Genomic DNA, 17,140 nt, shown 5'->3' with positions numbered 1-17,140 from the left:
ACTGACAAGCGTGGTGGTGAAGTACGGTCAAACCCATCTCACCCCACCAACCCCACCTCCCCACCACATACGACCAACCCTGCGTGGGAGGCGGGGGGGGGGACCTCATCCAGCAGCGGATCGACACGGCGGCTGTACCAAGTACTATAATCCTGCTCAATGTCACCCTTGGTGACGGTCACCGCATCCGCGGCGCTTTCAGATGCGCTTCTGCGGCCGTCTGGAACGCTCTTCCCTTCCGAGATTAGGAAGCCACTGGGAGCCACACACGTTGAAATCACCATCTAGTTTGACAAACTAATTTTTTTAGAACGGCTTTGTTGTTGTTGCTGCTGCTGCGTGTTAGCTTGTTGCCCTGCCCCGGCACCTCCGATTAGCACGGTTTGGCTACGAACGGCGTGAAAGACGTTCAACGTACAGTACACGTACACATAGATAAGCGGTACCATCAACTCCGCCGCAATCTAATAATGCTCGTCTCCGTCGACAGCGACAACACTTTCACAATCATCCGCCCCGTCCGATGCAGTCACCGTCATTTCTCACCAGGAACTCGTCTCGAATGAAGAACTTGGCGCGCGTGACTCGGGGATCTTCGCCCTCGTCGGAGGTGGCTGCACACGCACGCAGACACACGCGGACGGTTAGACACATACAGATATGGTCACACACACACAAACAAAGATCCCCCCCCCCCCCCCCCGTGTAGTCTCAACAGACTGTTGGGGCAAGTGCTGTTAGCGAGCAGCGCCTATAAAGGCCGGCACGGCACACGAAGGGGGTGGGTGGCCAACACCACGCCCGGCCGCCTTTGTCTCCCCAGTGTCGATGTTGACACACCGACCTAGCAGACACCCAGGACCGGTTCAAATAACCGTCACACTGGTGTTTGGCCGTGAGCGGGAATAGAAAGGAACTCAGGTCGCCGGGTTCGTAGGGGAATGCGGTAGCCGCTGCACTGCAGCCGACCCTCAGGACACACCCCACCGTTTTTATTCGAAAGACGAACGGCCAACCCTGCACAAAGGCAACAGCGAGCTGCATGGGGCCTAAGCACGCGTGAGCACGCACCCTCCAGTAACGTCAGGCGGTGTATACCCGTTCGTCGTTCGGGGGCGTGCCACGCGACGAAAACGTTGAGTTGTTTTTAAAGGAGGCGCGGTTGTGTGGCCGCGCGCGACTGCGCCGTGTGACATCATCGCAGCGCTCTCCTGCCCGAGGACTTGGCCTATCTTTCTTCGCTTTCCCCGCTACGGACAGCGCTGGGCTTCTCAGACCGGCAGAAGAGAACTTTTTTCTCGTTTAGCCCCCCTCGACTGACCAATCACAACACTTCCTCGAACGGCCCCTGGATTAATTTTCGACTTAAAGCTTTCGTGACTGCAGGGATTCATCTTCTTGGTTCTTTCGGTAAAGTCACGTAGAATTGAAATAATAAAATAATAAAAATAAAACATAATTAAATAATTCTCACGACGTTTCAGCCACAACGCAAGTATCCGTCCTCAGGTGAAGACCAGGTCTGTCGAGGAGACAGAGAGAGTCTCCCCGACAGACCTGTTCTCCACCTGAGGACGGCTGCTTGCGTTGTGGCCGAAACGTCGTGAGAATTGTATTTTATTATGTTTTATTTTTATTATTTTGGCCCCTGGATTCCCCCCCTCGCCCCATCACCCCCCACCCCCCGCCCACCCTTCTGAGAACAGAGCCTTCCTAGAGCCCCCCCCCCCGAGCCCCCCCCCCCGCCCCTCCCCCCCCGCCCCTCCCCCCGCCAGGCTCACCGTCGTCAGGCACGGTGTATCGCTCGAACTCGGGGAAGTAGTCCTCGATACGGGACTTCCCGGCCAGCACCTTGTCGGCCAGGACGTCTTGCTTGTTCAAGAACAGGATCACGGAGATTGAGCGCAGCCACCTGAGCACGCACGCACGCACGCACACACGCAGGCAAAGACCCACCACCGTGAGGCCTTTAACAGACTGCTGGGGTAAGGCCCCACTGAGCTATACAGCTTGTTTTTTTTTAGAAGCGACCTGTCCCACAAATGATAGCTCAACGTAGTGGCCCTACGTAGAAATCTAGAGCAGCCGAGTACTCTAAAACGCACGTGGGACTCTAAATGTGGAGGGGGGAAAACCGTAGGACCCGGAAAAAAATCCACGCGACCACAGGGAGAAGAACACACAAGCTCGAAATATACGGGCGTCAAGGGTCGGGGTCGAACCCACGACCTCCTGCATACCTGGCGAGGTAGTTCACATCTCGCCACCTTCATAGAAGCTATGAAGGACGGCACGGCACACTGCGAGGTGGGGTGATGGCCAGCGCCACGCCCGCTCCGGACCACCTTTGGCTGTCAGTTTACACATGGCCCCCAGGTAATCATTTGAGGCCGAGTCGACCTAGGGGGGGGGAGGGCCCAGGACCGGTTCCAATATTCGCTACCGTTATTGGTCGTGAGTGGGAACGGACCTCTGGCCGCCGGGTCCGTCGTGCAGAGCGCTAACCACAATGCTACCGCTCTTGATGCGAACCGACGCACGTGTTCAAAAGACAAAGATCCCCCCCCCCCCCCCCCCCCCCCCGTATAGCCTTAACGGACTGTTGGGGCAAGTGCTGTTAAGCGAGCAGCACCTATGAAGGCCGGGAAGGGCACACGAGAGGGGGGTGGGCAGCGTCACGCCCGAGACCGCCTTTGTCTCCCCAGCGGTGATGTTAACACATCGCACCAGGTACTTGTTTGAGGCCGTTAGCGAGCACCCATGAAGGCCGGCACGGCACACGAGTCGGTGTGTGGCCAGCACCACGCCCGGTCGCCTTCGTCTCCCCTGTGGCGATGATTCTACACACCACACCAGGTACTCATTTGAGGCCGAGTCGACCTAGGGGAGGAGGCCCAAGACCGGTTCAGGTAATCGTCACCGGTGTTGGCCTTGAGCAGGAATGGAAAGCGGGCCGCCGGGTTCGTAGCGCAGTGCTGTAACTACACTACAGCTCCCCACCATCAAGTGCACACACGCACAGCAAAAGCCTGCATTTGCCTCCAAGTAGCGATTATGTCACCACGGCGACTGTGCCAGGCTAGGTCAGGTTGGGTCAGGTTGGGTCACGTGACGTGTGGGAGGCTCGCTGGTAGGTGAAGCGGCAGACCCAGGGGCCCAGGGCTGGTTCAGATACTCGTCACTCGTATTGGCCGTGTTCACACGGCGGTCCCTGGTGCTCCTACACGGTTTAGTCAGGGTCTCCCCGCTGTTGCATTCTGGCCTAACCTTTGATTTTTCCAGTATTATTATTATCAACAACAACCGCCGTTCACCACCGAGTGGCGGTGACGTCCCTACGGCGCTTGTGCCATGCTAGGTGCACATTTGAGTACTATCAAAGACAAAGATCCCCTGTATTGCCTTAACAGACTGTGAAGGGCTACACGGGGGAACTTTTTGAGTATTATCAATCACTATCACACATTCGCACGCACACTAACAACACTCACAGTAACGATTATGTAGCTTTTCTACATACAAGTTGGTAGCAAACGCTGGGAGTAACCACCTACGAAGGCCGACACAGCACCACCGCCTTTGTCTCAAACTCTTAGGTTTTTTCGGTAAAGTCGCGTAGGTAAAAATTAATAAAAGTAATAATAGAAATAAAATAATAAGAATCACGACGTTTCGGAGGCAACACAAGTCTTCATCATCAGGTGGGACCGTCACAGCTAAATTTACGGTCTCAAGTGAGGCAAAATTCCAAGAGTCAAGCTCTTAAATACAAGTTTAAGGGGGGGGGAAGGGGGAGGGGCTTATCTGAATGTGGTAGCCAATGAGAGGAACGTGTTGGGGGGGGGCGGTGCTAAAAGAGAACATTAGGTGCAACTTGTTGATGTTTTACCCGATGTTGGTTGACAATCAAATACAACAAAGGAGAGGAGAGTTGTTGGTTGACAATCCAAATACAAAAAGGAGAGTGCTGTCAAACGCTGGGGATGTCAACACTCGGTAAAGTAGACTAGTACCTGTGAAATAAGATGGTCCAAATATGTGCAGTTAAATCTTTTTTGCATGGTCTCCCCAGCACTGATGCTTTCACACCACCGCAGCAGGCATTCATTTAAGGCCGAATCGGGGAGCTGGGGGGGGAGCGCGCGCCCAACGACCGGTTCAGATGTTCGTCACCGATGTTCGGCCACGAGCAGGAATCCAACTCGTGTCTCCGGGGTTCGTAGGGGCGAGGCGAAGGGGGGGGGGGTTAACCGTGCGCGCGCGCACGCAAACATGTCGACGTGTACGAGCCAGCCGTTCAGAGGTGCGGGGCCAGAATGGCTCAAGTTTGACGAGTTCGAATCCAGGGCAGAGTTGCAGCCACCCACCGCCCATGACAAAAAAACTCAAGCGGATCTTCTTCTCGGGCGTAGCGAGTTGATGACCTCAGCTCCCCGGTCACCGACGACTGCACGCGAACAAACCGCACCGCCATTCAATCTGCTTCTGCAATTTATTTGGCTACAGAAACGTACCAAAAACAATTGTCAGCTACGAGACGTAAAACTGTCGGTTTGACCGTCGTGAGAAAAACACGAAGCTGCGTGGCGGGGCGCGTGGGTGATGCGTGTACACAAAGACAAAGATCCCCCGTGTAGCCTGTACAGCCTGTTGGGGCAAGTTCAGTTAGCGAGCACCTATGATGGCCAGCACGACATACAAGGAAGTGGGTGGCCAGCACCACGACCGACCGCCTTTGTCTCCCTAGTGGCAATGTTTACACACCGCACCAGGTACTCATTTGAGGCCGAGTCGACCTAAGGGAGTGCCAGGACCGGTTCAGGAAATCGTCACCGATGTTAGCCGCCGTGAGCGGGAATCGAACTCGGGTCGCCGGGTTCGTAGCGCAGCGCAGCGCTCACCGCCGAACTACAGCTCCCCACACACACGCAACGTGCGCGTGAGTGTACACACGCGTGTTGCGTGTGTGCGTGAACATGCCCGTTTGTGTACACAGAAGATGAGCATTTGGGAAAGAAATAACGTCTTTGGATTCCCCCGCGGGCATCGCCAAAAAATACCCCTTCAAGTGGCCAATTCTTCCTTCACGCAGCAGGGGGCGCAGTGCGTGCACGGGTTTCCCTCGCTCTCGAGCGCGGGCACGCCTACCGCTGCGCCACCACTCCCCCGGGTTGCCCTCGCTTTATGCGGGTTTCGGCGAGTGCGATTCGGCGCTGTGCGCGTGCCGGGCTAACCTACTGCTACCCAAAATTCGCTGTATTTTGCGGGTTGAATTCGCTCAGATGCGGCGATGCGGTCGGAAGTTGCGCGTGTGCGTGCGTGCACCGTGCGCGCTACTACTGGGCGGGCCAGCTGTGTCGTGCGGTTTCGCTTTGTGCGCCCTTTTATTTGGAAACCATCTATCAATCAATAAAGTCTTTATTTCGATAGCACTATTGCGTGCAAAGGATGCCATTCAAAGTGCTGTAGAGATTAAAAAAAAAACATTGTTACTGCACTAAATCACAAGTAGAATAAAAGCAAATCCCATACAAAACAAAACTGCATTATGATAAATTACTATCGAAGGGATATTAAAAAATTACACTATGAAATAATCTTAAAACTGCCTAATGATTGCCAAGCCGAGATCTCCTGCCGAGGACCATGCACACCGAAGGTCGCGTCTCCGCGAGTTTTGTTCCTGGCCCTTGTGACGACTAAAAGACCGCAAGCGCAGGATCTGACGGATCTTGTTGGTTCACATCTAACGCATGAAGCGAGGCAAACCCAAACACACACACACAAATGCCCCCCCCCCCTACTCCCATGTAGAAAGCCTCAAATGCATTGATAATTGTTTTTTTTTTACCCTTCTATCTGGCAACAAAACTGACACCTTTTTTACAAGGAGTCATGTTTGCATAGACCACAATACCTGCAGCCATAATGCAAACAAAAAACATAACTCTGATAATATATGCACTGTCCTTGAAGTAGATTGGTCCACACCCGAGACAGCTTTCCTTAGAGCCTAGTCTCACATTTTGTGGTCTATGCAAACATGACTCCTTGTAAAAAAAGGTGTCAGTTTTGTTGCCAGATAGAAGGGTAAAAAAAAAGCAATTATCATATTTTTTACTGGCAAATGAGGGTCCAATGGCCTCAAATGCATTGTTATAGCAAGTGCTGTTGGCGGACACCTATGATGGCGCCACGCACCAAGGGGTGGTCTTGCCAACACCATACCCGGACAGGGCTGACATTCATGCACCGCCCCAGGGAATCATTTCAGGCTGAGTCCACCTAAGGGGGAGCCCTTCAGATAATCGCCACTGTTATTTAGTCGTACGCTCACCTTTACTCTACCGCTCCCCACTATACACGAGGCAAATATCTCCCGTGTAGCTTACACAGGGTGTTTGGGGAACATGCTTTTCACGAGTGGCACCTACGAAGGCCAGCACAATGCAGGAGGGGGCGGGTGGCCAGCACCACGCCCGGCCGCCTTTGTCTCCCCAGTAGCGATGTTTCACACACCGCACCAGGTACTCGTTTGAGGCCGAGTCGATGCAGAGGAGGCACAGGAACGGGTTCAGATAATCGTCACCGATGTCGGCCGTGAGCGGGAATGGCAACTCGGGTCGCCGTGTTCGTAGCGTGGCACGCTAACCGCTCCCCACACACCACCACACCAGATCCTCACACACACATACACAGGTAGATGGGCGCTGTGGGCAGCCAGCCTCTAAACAGAAGATGATCGAATATCCGGTGGCTTCGGGAGGGGAGGGGGTGCGGGGCGGATTTTCAAAAACGCCGGATAATCACGAATGATTATTTAAAATAGCTTATTAGTTTTGTCAAAATGTTCAATGTTTACAATATGAAATTCGCTTAAAGTTACAAACAAATAAATACCTCCTTGAAAAAGTTACCATATTTACTGTACCGTACTTACCACTCCAATCTCCTAGACTCGGCGTGGGGCGATGTATACACGTGCTGCATTTGAATTGCTTAAGTTGTATGCAAGCAATGTATAATGTACCCGATGTAATATTTTACACCGAAATCAAGCGTAGCTACCTATTTGTCACGCACATGGTGCTGCCGATCGCCAGCCTGGTTACAGCCTTTGGAGCGGTTTCGGCCCGGGACCGCCGGACAAAGTTGAAAGCCGGACAATCGACGATCAACTCTGTATATGGAAGTGGCTTCGAGTGGGCACCACCCAACCCACAGCACACGACCCTAGCGCGCTCGCAGCGTTCGGGAGTCGGGTACCGGCACTGCACGTGCATCTTGGGCGCCCCCTGGCGTCTCTTCCGATCTCACGCCGGCAGCATCGAGCGCTTCCAAGCGGATTTCCATGGAGCCACGCGAGAAGCCGAGAGGCCAGGAACGAGACTTGTTCGCAGAAGCAAGCGAATTAGTGATCGGGTGAATGATTGAATGGGTGAATGAGTGGGCGAGATGGTGAGAGAGTGAATGAGTGTGTGTGTGTATGAGATAGCTGTTCGGCCGGATGGATGGAGCCAAACGGGCAGCGGCACCGGCTAGAGACGAGATGGACTGATGTGGTACAAGAGGATGTGGAGCCGATTGCACTTGCCGATGACTGGTACCAGCAGTGTCAAGATCAGCTTCTGTAGAGGAGGTTCGTGAAGGATGCTGCTGGGGAGTTGTAGGCCTCCAGCAACAAAGAAGGGCAGGGGAGCGACGCTCACAACAACGTGCGGAGCGTTGGGAGGCTAAAGCGCAGAGTTGGCACAGTGGGGAACACAATGTGTGTTGAACTTCTTTCATACCGCATGTAACCAACCGTGCAAGTCGGAGGTGCATCTCTCGTTTGCATGAGTTCGCGGCGACCAGGAGGGGGTGGGGGGAGGGACAGGCGATGACTGCTGCTATGCGTGTATAATCCACAAACGTGTATTCATTCGAACGTGCACAGCAGCCTACCCTCGGAGGGATCTTTAACGTCCACCGTGAGCCAAGCAGCCGCCGCCGCCGGAGTCGCGTTACATTTGGCGAACGCAACCGCAGCGGTAACCAGGGCGGCCGCTCGATTGGAACCGCGAACCTCTGCACCAAGCGGTGATACCGCGACCGCCGGGCGGCGCTTTCACTCCTCCCCCCCCACCCCCCCCCCCTGACAGTACCGAGTGGTGGCAACGTGCCGCTACACGACGGCACGCCGCACCAAGCAACAGGTGCGCGCAGGAGCATCTTGCAACGGTTCCTGTTCGCACACCGCAACGCTTCCGCAAGAGGTGGAAAGGGCAAATTGGTTGAATGATTTATCTCCCGGAGCTTTGTGATCCTCAATAGCCGTTGATGTATAGACACCAATTCACTTAGCCGAAAATGCACCGATAAACGAAGGACTGCAGAGCTTGGGCAACTGTCGGTAGAGCCGGCTGCTGACCACCTGGACTGGCTGTTAGCTTCCTCAGCGACTGCGAGAGATGCAACTAACGTGAACGACTACGCGACACAAAACTCAACATTATTATTAATATTACTGTTATTCTATCAAGCGCTGTTGTTGTTGAGAATATAAGTAACCAAATAACGATATGCCTTCTTCTTTGCCTCGCCGCAAAAAAGCGTTTGAACACATCGGCCGCATTGCCTCATGGGAGTGCATTTTTTCAATGCAAGCAAAATTCGAATCGCTCATTCAACTACCCCGCAGTGTGTTTTGCATTGGTATTGTTTTTATGCTTTGCTGCACTATTAACTATTTATTACTTCACCAGGTAAGGTCCACTGAGCTATGTAGCTCTTTTTCAGAAGTGACCTGGCCACAAGTGATAGTAGCTCAACGAAGTGGCTCATCATCACGTCAACATTTACAGCGGCCAAATACTCATAAACGCGTGACGCCGATGCTAAACGTGGAGGAAAAAACCGGAGGACCCGGAGAAAAATCCACACAACCACGGGGAGAGCGAAGAGCTAACATGCAAACTCCAAATATACAACAGCAGGCGTCAGGGGTCGGAGATTGAATCCCCGACCTCCCGTATACCAGGCGAGGGAGGCTAACATCTCGCGTGTACGGCTACCACACGTCGCGCCCGGGCAAGTTTCTTCAACGACCAGCCGGCCGCCCCTTGCAGCCGAAACTCTCTCGGACGTCGTCGCGCCCGACGCAGCGCGGCAAACAGAAACCCGGAGAGCGGAATACCTGCGGAAGCCGACGCGCCGCCGGTCCCCCCTCTCCAAAACGCAAATTACGTGTTAAGAGCGCAATTAACCTGGCGTTGTGAAACGTCGGCATGGCGACGCCGCTCGCTGCCCGGGCGCGGCTCCACGCAGACGCAAAGGGAGCGGTAATTTTAGCGCCTGCGGACGCCCGGGGGGGGGGGGGGGGGGGGGGGGGGTGTTGGGGGGGGCGGCGGGTGGGCGGGCGGACAGGGGGGGCCGGCAGCCTCTTCTCCCCTGCCGCTTAATTAGGACCCACCATTACCGGGGCAATTAAGGATCGTTAACGGGGTTCGCTGTCGGCTGCACACCCGTGGAACTGCAGGCCCACCCCAGCGTGCCGACCGCCCCCCCGCCAAGGCCCAACAACCACCAACCACCGCCGCTCGGCTCGCTCGCTCCCGCCGGGACGGCGCGAGCGACAGCGCCGGTGGCCAAGTGGGGACCCCAAGGGCGGCCGTTCCACAGCCCCGAGCTCCACACCACCCGCACCGGCTCAGGTGGAGCGGACTGAACTAAACTACACTATGATACCTCCTTTACCAGTGGCAAAATATAGTAGTAGGTTTTTACCCTTTAAACTGGTACAAAAACTGACACCGTTATACAAGGCATCATGTTTGCAATAACCACAACACAAGCAGTCAAAATGCAAAGGGTAAAAACCTACTACTATATTTTGCCACTGGTAAAGGAGGTCTCATAGTGTAAATGCTTACCCCGAGCTCTCAATACTCTGATAGTGCGCTTTTTTTGAGTTGTGCGCCTTTTAGCGTCATCTGGTCCAACACCATGTGAGACTAGGCTCTAAAAAAAGCTGTCTCGGGTGTGGACCAATCAACTTCAAGGACAGTGCATATCATTATCAGAGTTTTTTGTTTGCATTTTGACTGCTTGTGTTGTGGTTATTGCAAACATGATGCCTTGTAGAAAGGTGTCAGTTTTTGTATCAGTTTAAAGGGTAAAAACCTACTACTAAACTAAACCATGCTTATTTTAAATCCAAGTAAACTATGTTTATTTTAAACTCAACTAAACCATGCTTATTTTAAATCCAACTAAACTATGTTTATTTTAAACTCAACTAAACATGCTTATTTTAAATCCAACTAAACTATGTTTATTTTTAATAGGGTAAGGCCCCACCGAGCGCTGTGGCTCCTGTTCAGAAGTGACGTGGCTCTCACGAATGACAGCTCAACGGAAGTGGTTCATCCTCGCGTGCAAATATTACAGCGGTCAAATCACTCTCGAGCGCGTGATTTCGGTTCGAAATGTGGAGGGGAAAAACCGGAGGACGCGGAGAAAAATCCACGGGGAGATAGACACGCAAACTCAAAATATACAGCAGCAGGCGTCAGGGTCGGGATCAGACCCACGACCTCCTGTGTACCAGGCGAGGTAGTTAACATCTTGGCAGACGCACACCACCACCACGCGTGGCTATTACTCGCAAGGTCATCGTCGGCAGTACATGCACACGCACACACACAACACGCGCACACACACAACACACGCCACACATAGCAGCCGGTCTTAAAAGCTGCTCACGCAACAAAAAACCAACGGCGTTCACCGGCGAGTGGCGACGATGTCGCCCTGGCGCTTGTGCCAGGCTAGGTGCATTTCGAAGCCGCGAGAAGTGTACGAGGCTCTCTCTCTGCCGGCAGGAGGTCAGAGGGCCAGACGCAGGGGTTATATGGGTTGACCGACTAAGATGACTGGCAGTAGCTGCACCTGTGCGCCACTCATTATGATGCCTGCATGTGGTCTTGAATAAGGGCTGTTGTCCAAAACGTCGCCTATTGTACATTCCCCCTTGTAAGGCCAAAGTGTTGACGAATGTGTTTAAGGCCTTGGTCCGTCCGTAACTTCCTGTCAGCAGTGACACTTCACATGGCTTCACCCGAGCCTGGCACAACCGCCGTCACTGCAACGTAACAGCAACTTGTGCGTACGTGTGCGTACGTGCGTGTACGTGTGTGTACGTGTGTGTTCGTGTGCGTACGTGTGCGTACATGCATGTACGTCCATGTGCGTGGGCGCACCTGCGTTTACCTGCGTGTAAGTGCATATGCGGGGAGCGGTGTGCGCGGCGGTGAACGCGCCGCGCTAAGAACCCGGCGAACCAAGCACGATTCCCGCTCGCAGCCAACGTCAGTGACTAAGATCTAATCCGGTCCCGAGACCTCCCGTATATCAACTCAACCTGAAGACGGAAGCTTGTGTTGCCTCCGAAACGTCGTGATTTTTATTTTTATTTTATTTTTTATTAATTTTAATTTCAATTTTTTACCTACGTGACTTTACCGAAAAAACCTAAGAATATGAATCCTTGCAGTCACGAAAGCTTCAAATCTAGAATCAACACAACCCTGAGGCGAGTAGAGTACCAGTACGGGCGAAACAAAGGTGGCCGGGCGCGGTGCTGGCCACCCACCCTCTCTCGCACGCGCCGTTCTTGTCTCGACAGCCTGTGCAGGCCCCACGGGGCTGTATGGTCTTTGTGTGCGTGTCTTTGGTGTAAGGGGGAGGCACGGTCGTGTAGCGAGTTGGCGTGCTGCGCTACAAACCCGGCGACCCGATTCCCGCTCACGGCCGACACCGGTGACGGTTATCCGAACCGGTCCTGGGCCTCCCCTAGGTCGACTCAGTCACAAATGAGTAACTTGGGCGTGTGTAAAGTCATCGCCACTAGGCGTGGTGTTGGACACACCCTCTCGTGTGCCGTTCCAGCCTTCATAAGTGCCCGCTAACGCCACTTGCCCCAACAGTCTGTTAAGGCTACATGGGGGATCTTTGTGTGTTTGTGTGTGGTGTGAGCTGTGGGGGGCACCTGTTTATCCAGATGCTCTTGAAGAGCTCCAGGGACTCCCTCAGCCGGTTCTGTGACGGGTCTTCTCGCAGCACCATGTTGTAGCTGCTGCTCGACACCACGAAGATGATGGCCGTCACGTCTGCAATGGGGCCGACATGAGCGCAAGCACACACGCACGCGGTCATGCGCCACAAAAAAACACGTAATAACAACAACAACAAAGATCCACACGTCCCCCTGCCCCCCCCACCGCCCCCCCCATGTAGCCTGCAACAGACTGCTGGGGCAAGTGCTGTTAGCGAGCAGCACCTAGGAAGGCCGGCACGGCACACGAGGGGGTGGGTGGGCAGCACCACTTTCGGCCGCCTCTGTCTCCCCCGGTGGCGATGTTTACTACACACCGCACCAGGTACTCATTTGAGGCCGAGTCGACCTAGAGGGAGACCCAGGACCGGTTCAGATAATCGTCACTGGTGTTGGCCGTGAGCGGGAGTCGAACTCGGGTGGCTGGGATCGTAGCGTGAGCGCGCTGACCGTTGCACTACGGCTCCTCACACACACGCTCCGTCTCGACCCCCGCACGACTTCGGTGCGTACCGTTGAAGCACTGGATCCACTTCCTCCTCTCGTCCCTCTGTCCACCCACGTCGAACATGCTGCAGACAGAGGGGGGGCAGACAGACACACGGTTACACACACACGGTCTCGCACGCACACACACATATCACTATAACTGACACACACACAACAACCGCCGTTCGCCACCAAGTTGCAGTGATGCCACCACGGCGCACGCTGCTGGCAGCAGGTCATGGGACAGACCCATGTGCCATGGGTTGACCAATTGAGAGGACTTCCAAAAATAGGAAAAAAACACAAAGACAAAGATTCCCCGTATAGCCTTGACAGACTGTTGGGGCAAGTGCTGTTAGCGAGTAGTACCTGTGAAGACCGGCACGGCACACGAGGGGTGGATTGCCAACACCATGGCCGGCCGCCTTTGTCTCCCCAATGGCGATGTTTACACACCGCACCAGATCCTCATTTGAGGCTGAATCAACCTAGGGGAGGCCCAGGACTGGTGCACGATAATCGTCACTGTGTTGGCCGTGAGCGGGAATCGAACTTGGGTAGCCGGGTTCGTAGCACAGCGCACTAACCGCTACGCCACCGCTCACGAGGTCACACATGCATGGTCACACAAACAAAGGTTAATTGTCCCGTGTAACCTTAACAGATTGTTGGGGCAAGTGCTGTTAGAGTGAGCACCCATGAAGGTCGGCACGGCGCACGACGGGGGGTGGTGGGGTGGCCACCACCACGCCCGGCCACCTTTGTCTCCCGAGTACCGATGTGTACACATCACACCAAGTACTCATTTGAGGCCGAGTCGACCTTGGGGAGGCCCATGACTGGTTCAGATAATCTGCACTAGCAGCGAGTGGGAATCGAACCCGGGTCGCCGTGTTCTCAGCTCACCGCGACCACCACCGCTCCCCACACACGCACAACAACAGCAGCCACCTTTCGCCACCGACTGACGGTGACGTCACCGCAGTGCTTGTGCCAGGCTAGGTGCACACTGAGGCCACGTGGAATGACGAAGGCTCGCTGCTGGCAGGAAGTCACGGGAAAGATCCAGGTGCCATGGTATTTGACCGACTGAGATGGCTGGCAGAGGCATCACCTGTGCTCCCCCTACTGTGACAACCATTTCGTTTCTGCTCCGCGCACGCACACACACACAGACGCACGCACGCAAGCACGCACATGGACACACACACGCACGCACACCTGAAGGAAGCACCCAAAACAGCATTGGTGGGGCCTAACCAGACGTGGATCTAGAAACTTCCCAGAGGAAGGCGCGCTTGGGTGTTGTGGGGTGGTTTTAAATAGGACGTTCGATACATTTTTTTCACTGGTAAGTATCGAAAACATACGCATTTTCGGGGGGGATAGGGGCGATTGCCCCCCCCTCCCTCGCCTGCCCTGCCACCACCCCAAGCCCCCCCACCCCCCCCCCGGCCCCCTCCCCCCAGCCCCCGTTCCCAACCGCGAGTGTCTCTGGTGCCGCCTGCGCTCGTACTCACTGGAAGTTCACTTTGTCCACTTGGAACCTCGTCTCGTAAATCCCCGATGTGAGAACTCGGCACCGCAGCAGATCCTGTACACACACACACGCACAAAGACAAAGATCCCCCGGGTGGCCTTTAACAGCCTGTTGGGGCAAGTGCTGTCGGCGAGCAGCACCTATGAAGGCCGGCACGGCACACGGGGGGGTGGGTCGGCCAGCACCACGCCCGACCGCCTTTGTCTCCCCAGTGGCGATGTTTACACACCGCACCGGGTACTCGCTTTAAGGCCGAGTCGACCTAGGGGAGGCCCAGGGCTGGTTGAGATATTCGTCACCGGTTTTGGCCACGAGCTGGAATTGAACTCGAGCAACGAGGTTCGTAGCGCAGCACGCCACTGGATAGTCGACCACTCACCACACGTGCGCACACGCATGCAACCACACACACACACACACATGCGCACAGCGGCACGCACGCACACTTCTAAGTACACGCACTCACACACCCACATGTACACCACAACGCACGCGCGCACACACAGCCACCAATACATCCACTCCCTCACACACATATACCTACAACACGCAAATGCACAACCGCACACGGCGGCGCACGGCGGCACCGGCACCGCTCGTCCGCGCCGTGCGTGTCCCCCGTTTTCAGCGCCGACACGGAGCTCGGTCTAGCACCGAGCACCGTGCCGACGGTACCAGGGAGGAGCCAGCGAGCACCAGCTGCCCCCCACCAGCCCCCCCACCACCTCCCCCCCCCCCCCACTCCACCACCCACCACCCCCAACCCTCCCTTCCCCTCCACAGCCCCGACGGAACGAGCTCCAGGTGGGAGCACGTTGGCGCCACCAGGCACGGCACCGACAGCGATGATGATGATGATGTACTCGCGGGTTTGTATATAAACACGGGCGGGCGAGGGAGCGGGCGGGCGGGCGAGTCATGCGCACGTGACGCGCACGTGACGCGCACGCGCGCCACTGAACGCGCGTGTGCGTCCCAACTTCAGCAGGCGTCGCTCGTGCGGCTACAAACACACCCGCCCGCTCTCCCAGGCCGCACGCTCGCACTGGCCAACAACACAAACTACCAATGCAATGACCTACCCATACACTCACCCCCAAAGGGCACTACTCGTATTGTACGATTACACGAATCACCGCCGCTAACTAGCCGACACACTACCGATACTAACCAACCAGCATTAATCAACACACTCCCAACAACACACCCCCCCACACACACACACACACCACGATCCTCCCCAGATTCCCCCCCCCCCACACACCCCTCCCCTCCACCACCCCGCCCCCGCCCCCCTGCTCACCACCCAACCCAACAATGGCCTCGTCTCAATCACCCCTTGGGCACGGACTGGGTGGGGTGCACACGGGGGTTGGTGAGTGTTGGTTAGGTGAGCGTGAGAGGGGTGAGCGTGGGGGTTGGTGAGTGTTGGTTAGGCGAGCGTGAGAGGGGTGAGTGTGGGTTTGTGCGTGTGGACTGGATGAGTACAAGTTGGGTGAGCGTGGGCGAGTGCCGGTAAGTATGGATTGGGCGAGTGTTGGCGACACGTGGGTTTGCCGAGTACTCGTTGGGTGAGAGTGAGCAGGGCGAGCGCGAGGGGGTGAGCGGAGTGTGGCGGTGGAGGCTGTGGCCTCACCTGGTCGGTGGGTGAGTAGCTGCTCTGACTGATGACGTCTATTCTGTCCAGGAAGCTGAAAGGCAGAAAGCAAAACGCAGGCAACGTCAACCACCCAGCTCCCACAGCACCCTCCTGCACCCCCCCTGCAGTAACCCTGCACCCCCCTTCACCTCCCTGCACTCCCCCCCTTCACCACCTGCTGCACCTCCCTGCACTCCCCCCCTTCACCACCTCCCTGCAGTAACCCTGCACCCCCCTTCACCACCTCCCTGCAGTAACCCTGCACCCCCCTTCACCACCTCCCTGCAGTAACCCTGCACCCCCCTTCACCACCTCCCTGCAGTAACCCTGCACCCCCCTTCACCACCTCCTGCACCTCCCTGCACTCCCCCCCTTCACCATCTTCAGCACTTCTGGCGCCCGCACAGGGCGCCACCCGCCTCCCCCACCACCGCACCTGCACCTGCACAGGTGCTGTCGGGAGGGCGCGGGGGGGGGGGCGACAGCGGGTTACTGTACCTACAGCAAAACAATCGCCATGGCAACGCTCGCGCGGCAAACACGGCCGCCGGAGCGGGTACCGCCGTGTTTGCTCGTCCGCCGCGAACGCACATTCCCGTTCGCGCGGCGACGACGAAGACGATGACGACGACGACGACGACGAGAGGGCCGGGGGGGGAGAGGGAGAAAGAGGAGAAGGTTGAGAAATGAAAACAGAGGGCACGCGAAACAGTAGAAACATCCGTAAACAAAGGCAGGGGCCCCATCGGCACAACTGCCCCCCAACCACCGCCCCACCCATCACCCCCGTTGCCGAGGGCTACCCCAAGCACGCCCACCCGCTCGGCGGCGTCACCGTGTCAACCGCTCGGTTGCCGCGGCGACGCCTACAGCATCACACATCAATCATTAACAGAGCGGGGGGGGGGTTACGGGGGGGACGGTGGATAGGTGTGTAGGGTATTATTTGGGGGGGGTGAGGCGTTGGGTGGGGGGGGGAGGTGAGGCATTGGGGGGGTGAGGAGTTGGGTGGGGGGGAGGTGAGGCATGAGGGGGGTGAGGAGTTGGGTGGGGGGGGGAGGTGAGGCATTGGGGGGGGTGAGGAGTTGGGTGGGGGGGGGAGGTGAGGCATTGGGGGGTGAGGAGTTGGGTGGGGGGGGGGAGGTGAGGCATGGGGGGGGTGAGGAGTTGGGGGGGGGGTGAGGAGTTGGGTGGGGGGGGGGGGAGGTGAGGCATGAGGGGGGTGAGGAGTTGGGTGGGGGGGAGGTGAGGCATGAGGGGGGTGAGGAGTTGGGGTGGGGGGAGAGGTGAGGCATGGGGGGGGGGTGAGGAGTTGGGTGGGGGGGGGAGAGGTGAGGCATTGGGGGGGGGTGAGGAGTTGGGGGGGGGGGCAGGGAGG

The 17,140-nt window shown here is 56.3% G+C and overlaps 1 protein-coding gene across 1 annotated transcript in view; it reads right to left on the bottom strand.

Moving 5' to 3' along the window:
* Positions 1-507: 507 nt before the first annotated feature.
* The window catches only part of LOC144949522 (guanine nucleotide-binding protein G(s) subunit alpha-like), a 73,670-nt gene continuing 57,037 nt past the window's right edge, over positions 508-17,140 (bottom strand). The window contains exons 6-11 of the mRNA XM_078879446.1: positions 15,760-15,814; positions 14,104-14,177; positions 12,608-12,666; positions 12,029-12,149; positions 1,782-1,912; positions 508-614 (exon numbers count right to left, since the gene is read on the bottom strand). Coding sequence (XP_078735572.1) covers positions 508-614; positions 1,782-1,912; positions 12,029-12,149; positions 12,608-12,666; positions 14,104-14,177; positions 15,760-15,814 — 547 coding nt within the window. The remainder of the gene's footprint in view (positions 615-1,781; positions 1,913-12,028; positions 12,150-12,607; positions 12,667-14,103; positions 14,178-15,759; positions 15,815-17,140) is intronic.

The sequence above is a fragment of the Lampetra fluviatilis genome, chromosome 54, assembly GCF_964198595.1.
Source record: "Lampetra fluviatilis chromosome 54, kcLamFluv1.1, whole genome shotgun sequence".
Taxonomy (NCBI): Eukaryota; Metazoa; Chordata; class Hyperoartia; order Petromyzontiformes; family Petromyzontidae; genus Lampetra; species Lampetra fluviatilis.
The sequence above is the reverse complement of the archived record's forward strand: the minus strand, read 5'-3'. Positions and strand labels throughout refer to the sequence as shown.